At 51.3% G+C, this 13,097-nt stretch overlaps 1 protein-coding gene across 1 annotated transcript in view; it reads left to right on the top strand.

Annotated features, from left to right (window-relative positions):
* Positions 1-8,340: 8,340 nt before the first annotated feature.
* Positions 8,341-13,097, top strand: part of LOC137375149 (glypican-1-like) — a 198,472-nt gene continuing 193,715 nt past the window's right edge. The window contains exon 1 of the mRNA XM_068041838.1: positions 8,341-9,054. Coding sequence (XP_067897939.1) covers positions 8,904-9,054 — 151 coding nt within the window. The 5' untranslated portion in view covers positions 8,341-8,903. The remainder of the gene's footprint in view (positions 9,055-13,097) is intronic.

Raw genomic sequence — 13,097 nt, 5'->3', positions numbered from 1 at the left:
ACAGTGGGTTTCTCCCTCATGGAGACGGTGTCTGATCGTAGACAGTGGGCTTCTCCCTCATGGAGACATTGTCTGATCGTAGACAGTGGGCTTCTCCCTCATGCAGACCGTGTCTGATCATAGACAGTGGGCTTCTCCCTCATGGAGACATTGTCTGATCGTAGACAGTGGGCTTCTCCCTCATGGAGACATTGTCTGATCATAGACAGTGGGCTTCTCCCTCATGGAGACGATGCCTGATCATAGACAGTGGGCTTCTCCCTCATGGAGACGTTGTCTGATCGTAGACAGTGGGCTTCTCCCTCATGAAGACGGTGCCTGATCGTAGACAGTGGGCTTCTCCCTCCTGGAGACTGTGCCTGATCATAGACAGTGGGCTTCTCCCTCATGAAGACGGTGCCTGATCGTAGACAGTGGGCTTCTCCCTCATGGAGACAGTGCCTGATTGTAGACAGTGGGCTTCTCCCTCCTGGAGACTGTGCCTGATCATAGACAGTGGACTTCTCCCTCATGGAGACGGTGCCTGATCATAGACAGTGGGCTTCTCCCTCATGAGACGTTGTTTGATCATAGACAGTGGGCTTCTCCCTCATGGAGACGATGTCTGATCATAGACAGTGGGCTTCTCCCTCATGGAGACGGTGCCTGATCGTAGACAGTGGGCTTCTCCCTCATGGAGACGGTGCCTGATCATAGACAGTGGGCTTCTCCCTCATGAGACGTTGTTTGATCATAGACAGTGGGCTTCTCCCTCATGGAGACGGTGCCTGATCATAGACAGTGGGCTTCTCCCTCATGAGACGTTGTTTGATCATAGACAGTGGGCTTCTCCCTCATGGAGACGGTGCCTGATCATAGACAGTGGGCTTCTCCCTCATGGAGACGGTGCCTGATCATAGACAGTGGGCTTCTCCCTCATGGAGACGATGCCTGATCGTAGACAGTGGACTTCTCCCTCATGGAGACGATGCCTGATTGTGGACAGTGGGCTTCTCCCTCATGGAGACGATGCCTGATCGTAGACAGTGGACTTCTCCCTCATGGAGACGATGCCTGATTGTGGACAGTGGGCTTCTCCCTCATGGAGACGATGCCTGATCATAGACAGTGGGCTTCTCCCTCATGGAGACGATGCCTGATCGTAGACAGTGGACTTCTCCCTCATGGAGACGATGCCTGATTGTGGACAGTGGGCTTCTCCCTCATGGAGACGATGCCTGATCGTAGACAGTGGGCTTCTCCCTCATGGAGACGTTGTTTGATCATAGACAGTGGGCTTCTCCCTCATGGAGACGGTGCCTGATTGTAGACAGTGGGCTTCTCCCTCATGGAGACGGTGCCTGATCATAGACAGTGGGCTTCTCCCTCATGGAGACGGTGCCTGATTGTAGACAGTGGGCTTCTCCCTCATGAGACGTTGTTTGATCATAGACAGTGGGCTTCTCCCTCATGGAGACGTTGTTTGATCATAGACAGTGGGCTTCTCCCTCATGGAGACGTTGCCTGATCATAGACAGTGGGCTTCTCCCTCATGGAGACGGTGCCTGATCATAGACAGTGGGCTTCTCCCTCATGGAGACGTTGCCTGATCATAGACAGTGGGCTTCTCCCTCATGAGACGTTGTTTGATCATAGACAGTGGGCTTCTCCCTCATGGAGACGGTGCCTGATCATAGACAGTGGGCTTCTCCCTCATGGAGACGGTGCCTGATCATAGACAGTGGGCTTCTCCCTCATGGAGACGGTGCCTGATCATAGACAGTGGGCTTCTCCCTCATGGAGACGATGCCTGATCATAGACAGTGGGCTTCTCCCTCATGGATATGGTGTTTGATCGAAGACAGTGACGATCTCCTCTCACAGAGACGGTTCCTGATTTTAGATCTTGTTCTGAGTAGCTTGTGCTGGAACAGGAGCAGAGACCTTTGCTTATGGTTTCCTGCCCCAGCTCAGAGACGCTGGGGCAAAGGTCAAGCACCCACAATCAGCTAACTCAGAGCCCCCACCACCCGCAATCAAACTCTGGAATCTTTTTTGTTTATCTCAGTACCACAGCTTGCAACAACTGAGTCAGGAGAAGAGGTTTTATTAAAGGCTCCGCCATTTTAAATGGCTCTCCGGGGGAGATAATGGCGTAGTGATAAACTCACTGAACTAGTAATCCAGAGACCCAGGCTCGTACTCTGGGGTCACAGGTTCGAATCTCATGACGGCAGCTTGTAGAATTTAAATTCAAATTGATAACAATTTGGGCGGCACAGTGGCGCAGTGATTCGCACCGCAGCCTCACAGGGTTCAATTCTGGGTTCTGTCTGTGTGGAGTTTGCAAGTTCTCCCTGTGTCTGCATGGGTTTCCTCCGGGTGCTCCGGTTTCCTCCCACCGCCAAAAGACTTGCAGGTGATAGGTAAATTGGCTGTTACAAATTGCCCCTCGTGCAGGTAGGTGGTAGGGCATATGGGATTACTGTAGGGTTAGTATAAATGGGTGGTTGTTGGTCGGCACAGACTCGGTGGGCCGAAGGGCTTGTTTCAGTGCTGTATCTCTAAATAAAAATAAAATAAATAAAAGTATCTGGAATTGAAAGCTAGTCTCAGTAATGGTGACCATGAACCTGCCATCGATTGTTGTAAAAGCCCATCGGGTTCACTAATGTCCTTTAGGGAAGGAAATCTGCTCTCCTTACCTGGTCTGGCCTACATGTGACTCCAGACCCACAGCAAAATGACTGACTCTTAACTGCCCTCTGAAATGGCCTAGCAAGTCACTCAGTTGTACAAAACTGCTACACAAAAGTTGAAAAGGAATAAAACCGAACGCAACGCCTGGCAACGACTACCAGATGGACTGCAGCGGTGCAGCTTATCATCACCTTCTCAAGGACAATTAAGGATGGGTAACAAATATTGGCATTGCCAATGATGCCCACATACCATGAAAACAAATAAAAAACCCTCCCACCCCTGCAAACAAAATACCATTATAAATAGATTGGGAATAAGGAAGTCTTTCCCTGAAAATTTGAATGAGCATCGAACAAACCAGGGTGAAATTCCATTTGAAGTTATATCACTTGAACCACTTCCCGTTGAAAAACTGTGGCCTGAATTTTATTCGGGCGGCATGCTTTGAACTCGGCAGTGTGCCCGCATTCAGCCGCCGCCGCCAAGCCCCCACGATATTACGCGCGGAGGGTCATTAGCATCACTGCGACATGCTGCCCCCCCCCACCCCCCCCCATATTTTGTGGGGAGAGGCAGGACATCCGGCGCAGTGAGGAACCTTTTGTCAGCTGTGTAGCAGGTACTGGGGCCCTATTTAAAGCGTCCCAGCACCTGCCTCCCGACAGCTGCCAAAGACATATTTACCTCACTTTTGAAGAGTGGGGCTGCTGTCAATCTGGCAGCAAAGCAGAAAGTGCTGGAGAAACTCAGCAGGTCAGGCAGCATCTGTGGAGACAGAAGCAGAGTTAACGTTCAGGTCTTTGACCAAGTAGGCGTGCTGCACCTGGGTGAATAATCTTAATTACACACATTCCAGGACGAGAGTCTTAAATGTCCCATAAAAGGCAAATACACAACAGAAATAAAACCATAATTGAAGAATATTTACATACTGTGGGCTTCTAATCATCTGACTATGAAAAGCTGCAGACTAATCTGCTTTTGGAATCTGTATTCATTTCTCCGCTGTTATGTGAAAAGACATGTAACGCAATTAAATGATCTTTGTTAAAAAACAGGAAAATATGTTCATATTCTGGCTGCATTGCCAACTAGAAATATGACACCAATGACCATGATCAGCTGCTGCAGAAGCAAAGAGTTTGTGAACATGTGTCGATGTGTAATAGTTGCAAAACCATGACAACAGCAAAGATTCCCTCACTGGTCCTGCATTGGTTTTCAAACATGTGCACGACAAACCTTGCAGCCAGATGTTAGAGCAGTTACACGGTGGAGTCACCTTTGCATTTAAAGGACCACACCAAGAACCGAGGATGGCAGAGGGGTACTCTAGGGTGGCCTCACAGTTCAGCGAAGTTTCCCTGCTCACTCTCCTCTAGGCTGTGCGGACAAGATAGGAGGTCCTTTTCCCCAGCAATAGTAAGAAAAGGCCCTCCCATCTGAACAAGGCGGCCTGGCTGGACATGGCAGAGGAGGTGAGTAGCCGTGGGGCCATCTGGCATCAAAGGGTCCAATGGCGGAAGAAGATGAACGAGCACTCCCCCAGCCAGACGAGGCCCTCTGGGTACGACCGCCAAAGTCATCCACAGCCAAATGGCAATCAGATCAGCAGCTTTCCTCCAGTCAGGCTGCTAGTGCAGAGGTTGCACCGAGAAGGGGCACTCGCAAGCGTTTACAGAGAACACACTGACACAAATGGGAATACATGGGTGTCATAACAATGTAAATACGTCTTTCACTAAATGTTCCGCACCAACATGTGTGTCCTTTTCTCTGTGTGAATAATGTGTGTCAGCATGTAGCACCAATGTCACATCCCTTTGCACCGTTGGCCCTTCAGGACAGCCAACATGCAATAACATCATTGCCATACCACCATTACTCATGAGCGTCTCCACCGAGATGTTTAGTTTAGTTTAGTTTAGAGATACAGCACTGAAACAGGCCCTTCAGCCCACCGAGTCTGTGCCGACCATCAACCACCCATTTATACTAATTCTACACTAATCCCATATTCCTACCACATCCCCACCTGTCCCTATATTTCCCTACCACCTACCTATACTAGGGGCAATTTATAATGGCCAATTTACCTACCAACCTGCAAGTCTTTTAGCTGTGGGAGGAAACCGGAGCGCCCGGAGGAAACCCACGCAGACACAGGGAGAACTTGCAAACTCCACACAGACAGTACCCAGAATTGAACCCGGGTTGCTGGTGCTGTGAGGCTGCAGTGCTAACCACTGCACCACAGTGCCACCCATGCTGCAGATGTGGTGCACAGCAGGTGAGTGAGGGTGAAGTGTGGCTTGCAGAGCTCATGTCGGTTCCTATGGAACAGAGAGCTTTTGTCTGATAAGCCACTGCTGTACATCCCTAGCTCACTGCTGGCCCTGCATGCTGAGCCTGGGTGCCCTCTGCCCTTCAATGCACCTTTCTTGTTGTAGGTTCTTAGCGTCCTCATTGTCTGAGGAGGAAGCCTGTTGATGTCTCTCCTCATCATGCTAGGCCTGGCCCCTATTGGATGCGTAGTTGTGCAGAGAACAATGAGCAACAAAGAAAGGAGCTGGCTTTTTCAGCCCGTAGTACAGGGCATCTTCCTATCCATTCAAGCATTGGAAGTGCTTTTTCAGCATGCCGATCACCTGTTCAATGGTGGCTGTTGTAGCTCAGTGGCTGGCACTGTATCTCTCCGTTGCAGCAGTGGTGGGGTCTCTCACCAGTGTCGGGAGCCATGTCTGCAAGGGATAGCCCTTATCTCCAAGAAGCCACCCCTCCATCTGAGACAGTTCAGTGAACAGTGGTGGCAGCCGGGTCTGGCACAGGTCCCAGGGGTCATGGCAGCTGCCTGAGAAATGGGCACAGATTTGCATGAAGCATCTCTGGTGATCACATACCAGCTTCAGCTAGATTGAGAGGATTCCTTTAATGGTAACGTCTGCAGGTGGTCGCCTGGCGGGAGGCCTGATGACCACATGGGTGCAGTCTATGAACCCTAAAACCTATGGTTCTCCGGCAATGGTGCTGAAACTGATGGCCCTCTGGGCCTGGCTGTGAGAGTCCATCCTGAAGCGGGACATACTCACTGGCCCTCCGGTGCAGGGCATCGGTGACCTCCCTGATGCAGTGGTGCACTGCTCACTGTGTGACCCCACAAAGGTCTCCGGTGGGTCCCTGAAATGCCGCATAGGCCTCAAGATTAAGAACGGCTGCCACTATGAGGACCGCAGGTATAGGATGTCCACCGAAGCCCATGGGCTGCAGGTCATCGTTGAGCAGGGCACAGAGACGTGTCACCACCCTCTCTACATGCGCAATCGTCTCTAACACTGGTACTCTGACATGCGACGCATGTCATGTGGGGCCTGTAGACGCACGGCGACCGTGATGGCGAGCTCCCCTTGGGGGCTGCTGCTCATGACCGGGGCCTCTACGTGGATCGCACCAGCCTATTGATTTAGCCTCCAGTGCATACGGATCCTCAGGAGCAGAGGATCACACAATGTAGGATGAGCCATACCCATTTCTATTTGATAAATAAAGTTGTATCCTTCATTTACTCAAAGATTCTGAACAGGGCTGGGATTGGTGTTGACGGGTACATCAGGTGCTTTCATGGATCAACTATGTGGCGTGGCATAGCATTGCCCATCATAGCCAACACTCAGAGTGGCACAGCATGACCACATCAACATCCTACCAGCTATACTGATTGCCCCCACCATCCATATAACTTTAACACTCCTACCCTTTCTGGTACCCTCCCCACACACAGAGTGAATAGAGTGCCATTGCTCCTTCACAAACACAAAGTGTACACTGCTTATGGAGGAAGGGTACACAGTACCTCCCTTCATGCCTGCAGAGCTTTCCCTCCAGTAATCCCAGACCCCCTCCCTTTAAGAATGCAGAGCCGAGACCGCTGTAATCCTCCCTCCCTTCCAATATGCAGAGTTGAGACCCCACTATATCTGGACTTACCTTTCACTGTAGCGTTCCCCTGCTTCTGATGTCCACACAAGATCAGGTGGCAGGTTGTTCAACCTTGCCCGTCTAAGAGCGAAGACCGAAGTACGGAAAGTCCTCATCAGGGAACTCCCCTTTGCTGACGATGCTGCTTTAACATCTCACATTGAAGAGTGCCTGCAGAGACTCATCAACTGGATTGCGGCTGCCTGCAACGAATTTGGCCTAACCATCAGCCTCAAGAAAACGAACATCATGGGACAGGACGTCAAAAATGCTCCATCCATCAATATCGGCGACCACGCTCTGGAAGTGGTTCAAGAGTTCACCTACCTAGGCTCAACTATCACCAGTAACCTCTTGATGCAGAAATCAACAAGCGCATGGGAAAGGCTTCCACTGCTATGTCCAGACTGGCCACGAGAGTGTGGGAAAATGGAGCACTAACACGGAACACAAAAGTCCGAGTGTATCAAGCCTGTGTCCTCAGTACCTTGCTCTACAGCAGCGAGGCCTGGACAACGTATGTCAGCCAACAGCGACGTTTCAATTCATTCCATCTTCGCTGCCTCCGGCGAATCCTTGGCATCAGGTGGCAGGACCGTATCTCCAACACAGAAGTCCTTGAGGCGGCCAACATCCCCAGCTTGTACACACTACTGAGTCAGCGGCGCTTGAGATGGCTTGGCCATGTGAGCCGCATGGAAGATGGCAGGATCCCCAAGGACACATTGTACAGCGAGCTCGTCACTGGTATCAGATCCACCGGCCGTCCATGTCTCTGCTTTAAAGACGTCTGCAAACGCGACATGACGTCCTGTGACATTGATCACAAGTCGTGGGAGTCAGTTGCCAGTGATCGCCAGAGCTGGCGAGCATTCATAAAGGCGGGGCTAAAGTGTGGCGAGTCGAAGAGACGTAGCAGTTGGCAGGAAAAAAGACAGGCGCAAGGGGAGAGCCAACTGTGTAACAGCCCTGACAACCAATTTTATCTGCAGCACCTGTGGAAGTGTCTGTCACTCTAGAATTGGCCTTTATAGCCACTCCAGGCGCTGCTCCACACACCACTGACCACCTCCAGGCGCTTACCCATTGTCTCCCGAGACAAGGAGACCAAAGAAGTAGAAGATGTCCCGTCTAGTTTTCTGTTCGTGAACGGAACGGCATGTGACATCCTCCCGTTCTATGTAAAATGCAGAAGTGTGGAGCTAGAGGCGGACCGGATGAATAATCTGCAGAGGTAAATAACGTTTGACATATTCTAACTGGGGTGCTGCCGCCCAGCGGCGGGGGGGGGGGGGGGGGGGTGGCATACCCCCCGCCGCGGGTAATATTCGGCGGGCCCTTCTTGACATCGAGGTAGCCCACGGCGACGAGGGGCTCGTATCTCACTCCAGCGGGTGTCTCAGTGTCTGAATTTGCAGCAGTGAGTAGCTGAAAGGGTTAAATGAATATCAGATTGGAAGTGCGCAGACATATTAACGGACACCAGTCCACACTTGCTCACTCGCACCCTGGTGAGAGTTGGAGGTGACGTTCCTGCGGCTCAGTGACTATTAAAAAAGGGGGAGGTGATTGAAAAAGCTTTGGTTGGCCTTCATTGGTCCCAGCCCGAGCCTTTCCGAACATCCTGTGAAAGCAGGCGGGGGGCGGAGCTGCAAAGCTCACCAAAGCACAGTGTGCAGAGAAGGAGACAGAGGCAGTCACTCTGTGCCAGGTGGGACTCCTCATCCACACACTATCTCTCTCTCTCTCTGTCCACACTTCATCATTTACCCAGAGGCTCCAACACTATCTGCACAGCAACAAACAAACATAAAAAGAGCTGGAGTTAAGAAAAAGAAGGCTCCCAAGGATTGTGTTTATTTATTTTAGAAGAAGCATTTGTCAGTTCCATCTCTTTGTGTGTGTATGTGGTGTTTGGGAGCTGTGGATTTTACTGTGACATTAATGAATCTACAAATCCTTAGGATGGATTGATACTCACGTTTCTTCACTGAAGATTGCAAGTCACAAGCCGCTTTTTTTTCTTGGAAAGAGAAAAAGAAACATTTGGGCTCCCTTTTCTCCCGCAACGGATTTGGAAAACTTTTGTTTGGATTGCGTTTGTTTCCCTCTGTGTGTGTGCGTGTGTGTTAATTCCAGCCTCCTGTGGAAATCTGATCAGGTCTTGCTTTATCTCGCTTTTGGATTTTGTTTTGGGACAAACAGAGACACCTATTGCTCGTTTTGTTTGCATCGCCCCTGTGAAGATGCTGTGGATTTCGTTCTCTCTGGCTTTGTTGGGCCTCCTCTTCTCTCCTGTTTTAGGGGACCAGAGACCCAGGACCTGCTCGGAAATGAGATATCTTTACAGCTCCAAGGGGTTCGCAGTGACTGGGGTGCCTTCAACCGAGATCTCTGGTAAGGGGGACGGGAGGGAGTCGTTTGAGTCCTCAAATTCCATAAGGAGGTAGGGGACTCTTCTCAAAGGGACTTCTCTGTTTTGACTTGCTCAGCTTGGGAAGGAGCGAGATCTTCAGAGAAAGAGACTAAAGAATTGAAGCTAGGACGAGAATTGAGATTGTTATTGACTAGCAAGATCTATGTTTAAATGTAAAATAAAGTCTGAGTCGATTGGAGAAGGACACTGTAAAGCATAGCTTATTTGAGGTTATAATCATTTGTTCAGCCCCCATATTATTTAAAATGATCCTATTCTGAAACAGGGCGATTAGAAAGAGTGTTTTGTATATGTGTGTGATTTTTGGATGGGGGTTTGGCGTTAACACGGGCTGCAATGTTAAAAGGATTTCCAGGCGATTATAAACCACCAGCAGTGCAGCCTCTTTGTTGGGATTGAGGAATAAAATTACCAACCCCTAGAGAAAATTCCAGCCAAACGAGTCTATTCTCCCCAATGTTGGGAGAGGAATGGGACAAGCATTTGGGGAGTGAGGGTGGGGTGGTGGTGATACACAAACTGTGCAGCGATTTCCGAAATCCCACTTTGAATTGCCAAGTCAAACAATGTCCTGTTTTAGCAGGAGGGAATTCCCCTGTATTCAAAGGGAGCCTCTGTGAACTCTTTGCCAGAGACCCTTTTGTTCGAGAATGCCATGCGGCTTTGCTTTTTATGAACATGTCACCTGAGAGTTGGGACCGTGATTTTTCTGCGACCCCATCCTGTGTTTTTGCGGACGGTTAATTAAGGAACGCTTTGCCCGGCGCCTTTAACCGGTGGCGGTGTAAGTGATGCCAGTCTGCTGCTGGTGCTGGGCTGCGGATCAGTCAGTCCCCTTTCTGGTGTAGCCTAGTTCGTCCTGTTAATGCTCTTTGATGCGATCTGTTTGCAGTCATGTTCCCCTTCCCCGCCCCCAGTCCTAATGTAATCAGAGCCATGGTGCAAGGACAATAGCAATTACTGCAGAAAGATGACTGCCGTATGTGTGGAATACTTTCCTGCTTGTGGTGGTGGAGAAGGGTTCACTTCATGCTTATTGTTCATTTTGCGAGGAACTGACGCTGCCAATAACAGGGGTTTCTTGTGCAGAGAAAGGTGGGGGTTGGGGGCGGGGGTGAGTAAATGTAGCAGGTTATTGGCTGTAGTTTTACTCACTTTGGGTTCAATACAGTAGGACCAAGTGCACCCCGTCTGCCGCCTCCCAAATGCGTGTGACACTTGATGTTTCCATTCACTTCTCAACTCTCCCTCCCCAGATGGCACACTGACTGATAGATACATTGGGTGCCACTCGGTATCTTGGCGCCTGACTCATGAGGTGAGACTTTGGACAGGCTGCTCGGCCACGGGGGGCATCACAGCTCCCGGTGAGTGCCGGCGTTGCTGAGCAGCAGAAACCCTGGCGATTCTGAGCCTTTCCTTAATCCAGCGACCAGTTGCGATGTCCTGGCTGCCAGACCAGTAAAAGCTGCTGTTAGCCCGCCACTTTTGAATGAGGATTGCTGGAGGTGGGTATCCAGCAGGCAGCTCCTGACTTCAGTCTGCTCTGACTTTGCTGGCAGGCTTGCAGAGCTGGCTGAAGTCAGGGACACCTTCCTGGCTTGTGGCTTCCTCCGTTCTTTTAGTATCCCAGCTGAGAAGTTAGGGAGAGCCTGCCTGTCTCTCACTCTCTCTGGTCTTGGGACCCACTCAGATTCAACAGGAACATAATCTTTCCAGTAGAGTAACAGTGGGTAGCACACTCACCTTCCCAACCATGAAGGTTGTGGGTTCACATCCCTCTCCAAACACTATATAACACACAATCCAGATTGATACTCCCGTACAGTCCTGAGGGAGTGCTGCACTGTCAGAGGTGCTGTCTTTTAGATGAGCCATTATACCAAGGCCCTGTCTGCCCTCTCAAGTGGATGTTAAAGGTCCCACAGCATGATTTGAAGAGAAGGGGACTAATCCCTCATTTCCTGGCCAATACTTATCCCTCAACCAACATCACTAAAAAGTAAATTATGTAGTCATTATCTCATTGCTGTTTGTGGGATATTTTTTTAAATTTAGAGATACAGCACTGAAACAGGCCCTTCGGCCCACCAAGTCTGTGCCGACCAACAACCACCCATTTATACTAATCCTACATTAATCCCATATTCTCTAACACATCCCCACCATTCTCCTACCACCTACCTACACGAGGGGCTATTTACAATGGCCAATTTACCTATCAACCTGTAAGTCTTTGGCTGTGGGAGGAAACTGGAGCACCCGGCGAAAACCCACACGGTCACAGGGAGAACTTGCAAACTCCGCACAGGCAATACCCGGAACTGAACCCAGGTTGCTGGAGCTGTGAGGCTGCGGTGCTAACCATTGCGCCACTGTGCCACCCGTAATCTTGCTGTGTGCAAATTAGCTGCTGCATTTCCTACACGTCAAAAGCTAAGACTTCAAAAGTGCTCATTGGCTGAAAGTACTTTGGGATATCCTGAGGTGGTGAAAGGTGTGATTTTTAACACCCTTCTTTCTGAAATAGCCCCTGAGGTTTAGCCCCTTATTCCACAGTATATGCATCTTTCAGTGATGGCAAGCATTGGATGCTGCATGGGTCTTGGTAGACCATTGTGGCAAAGGACGATCTCCCATTCTCAGCACTCCATCACCTTATTACATCAAAGGTGCTATATAAATACAAGTTGCTGTTGTAGCTGCAGCCAGCAGTTTGCATTTATCAGCAGGTTTCTGCTCATGGTCAAATCTGGGAGCTTGTGACTCAGCTTCAGCTATTTCTGTTTTCACATTCCACCAGTTCCAATTCCAGAGACTCAACCATTGTTCAGGCAGCAGACCCTCCTATCCATCACCCTTCTTCCCCATCTCCCCCTCTTCCCCAACTCCCCCTCCTCCCTAACTCCCCTCCTCCCCATCTCCCCCTCCTCCCCATCTCCCCCTCCTCCCCATCTCCCCCTCCTCCCCATCTCCCCCTCTTCCCCAACTCGCCCTCTTCCCCAACTCGCCCTCTTCCCCAACTCCACCTCCTCCCCATCTCCCCCTCCTCCCCATCTCCCCCTCTTCCCCAACTCGCCCTCTTCCCCAACTCACCCTCTTCCCCAACTCGCCCTCCTCCCCAACTCCCCCTCCTCCCCATCGCCCCCTCCTCCCCGTCTCCCCTTCTTCCCCGACACCCCCTCCAACCCCATCTCCCCCTCTTCTCCATTACCCACCCCTGCCCCAACTCCCGTTGCTCCTCAATTCCCCCTCCACCCCATATCCCCATCTACCTTCCACCCGATCTTCCCTCCACCCCAGCTCCCCCACCACCCCAGTTCCCCCACCACCCCAGTTCCCCCATCACCCCAACTCCCCCACAACCCCAACTCCCCCACAACCCCAACTCCCCCACCACCCCAAATACCCCACAACCCCAACACTCCCCTCCACCCCAACACTCCCCTCCACCCCAACACTCCCCTCCACCCCATCTCCCCCCTCCAGCCCCATCTCCCCCCTCCAGCCCCATATCCCCCTTTCACCTCATCTCCCCCCCTCCAGCCCCATCTCCCCCCCTCCAGCCCCATCTCCCCCCTTCACCCCATCTCCCCCTTCACCCCATCTTCACCTCATCTCCCCCCTTCACCTAATCTCCCCCCTTCACCTCATCTCCCCTCCACCCATCTTCCCCCTTCACCCCATCTTCACCCCATCTTCACCTCATCTTCACCTCATTTCACCTCATCTCCCCCCTTCACCTCATCTCCCCCTTCACCTAATCTCCCCCCTTCACCTCATTTCCCCCTTCACCTCATCTCCCCCTTCACCTCATCTCCCCCTTCACCCCATCTTCCCCTTCACCCCATCTTCCCCTTCACCCCATCTTACCCTTCACCCCATCTCCCCCTTCACACCATCTTCACCTCATCTCCCCCTCCAGCCCCATCTCCCCCCCCTCCACCCCATCTCCCCCTTCACCCCATCTCCCCCTCCAGCCCCATCTCCCCCTCTCCTCCCC

This window comes from Heterodontus francisci, chromosome 11, assembly GCF_036365525.1.
Source record: "Heterodontus francisci isolate sHetFra1 chromosome 11, sHetFra1.hap1, whole genome shotgun sequence".
NCBI classification, from domain to species: domain Eukaryota; kingdom Metazoa; phylum Chordata; class Chondrichthyes; order Heterodontiformes; family Heterodontidae; genus Heterodontus; species Heterodontus francisci.
Note: the sequence above shows the minus strand (reverse complement) of the source record. Positions and strands in the feature narration are given on the sequence as shown.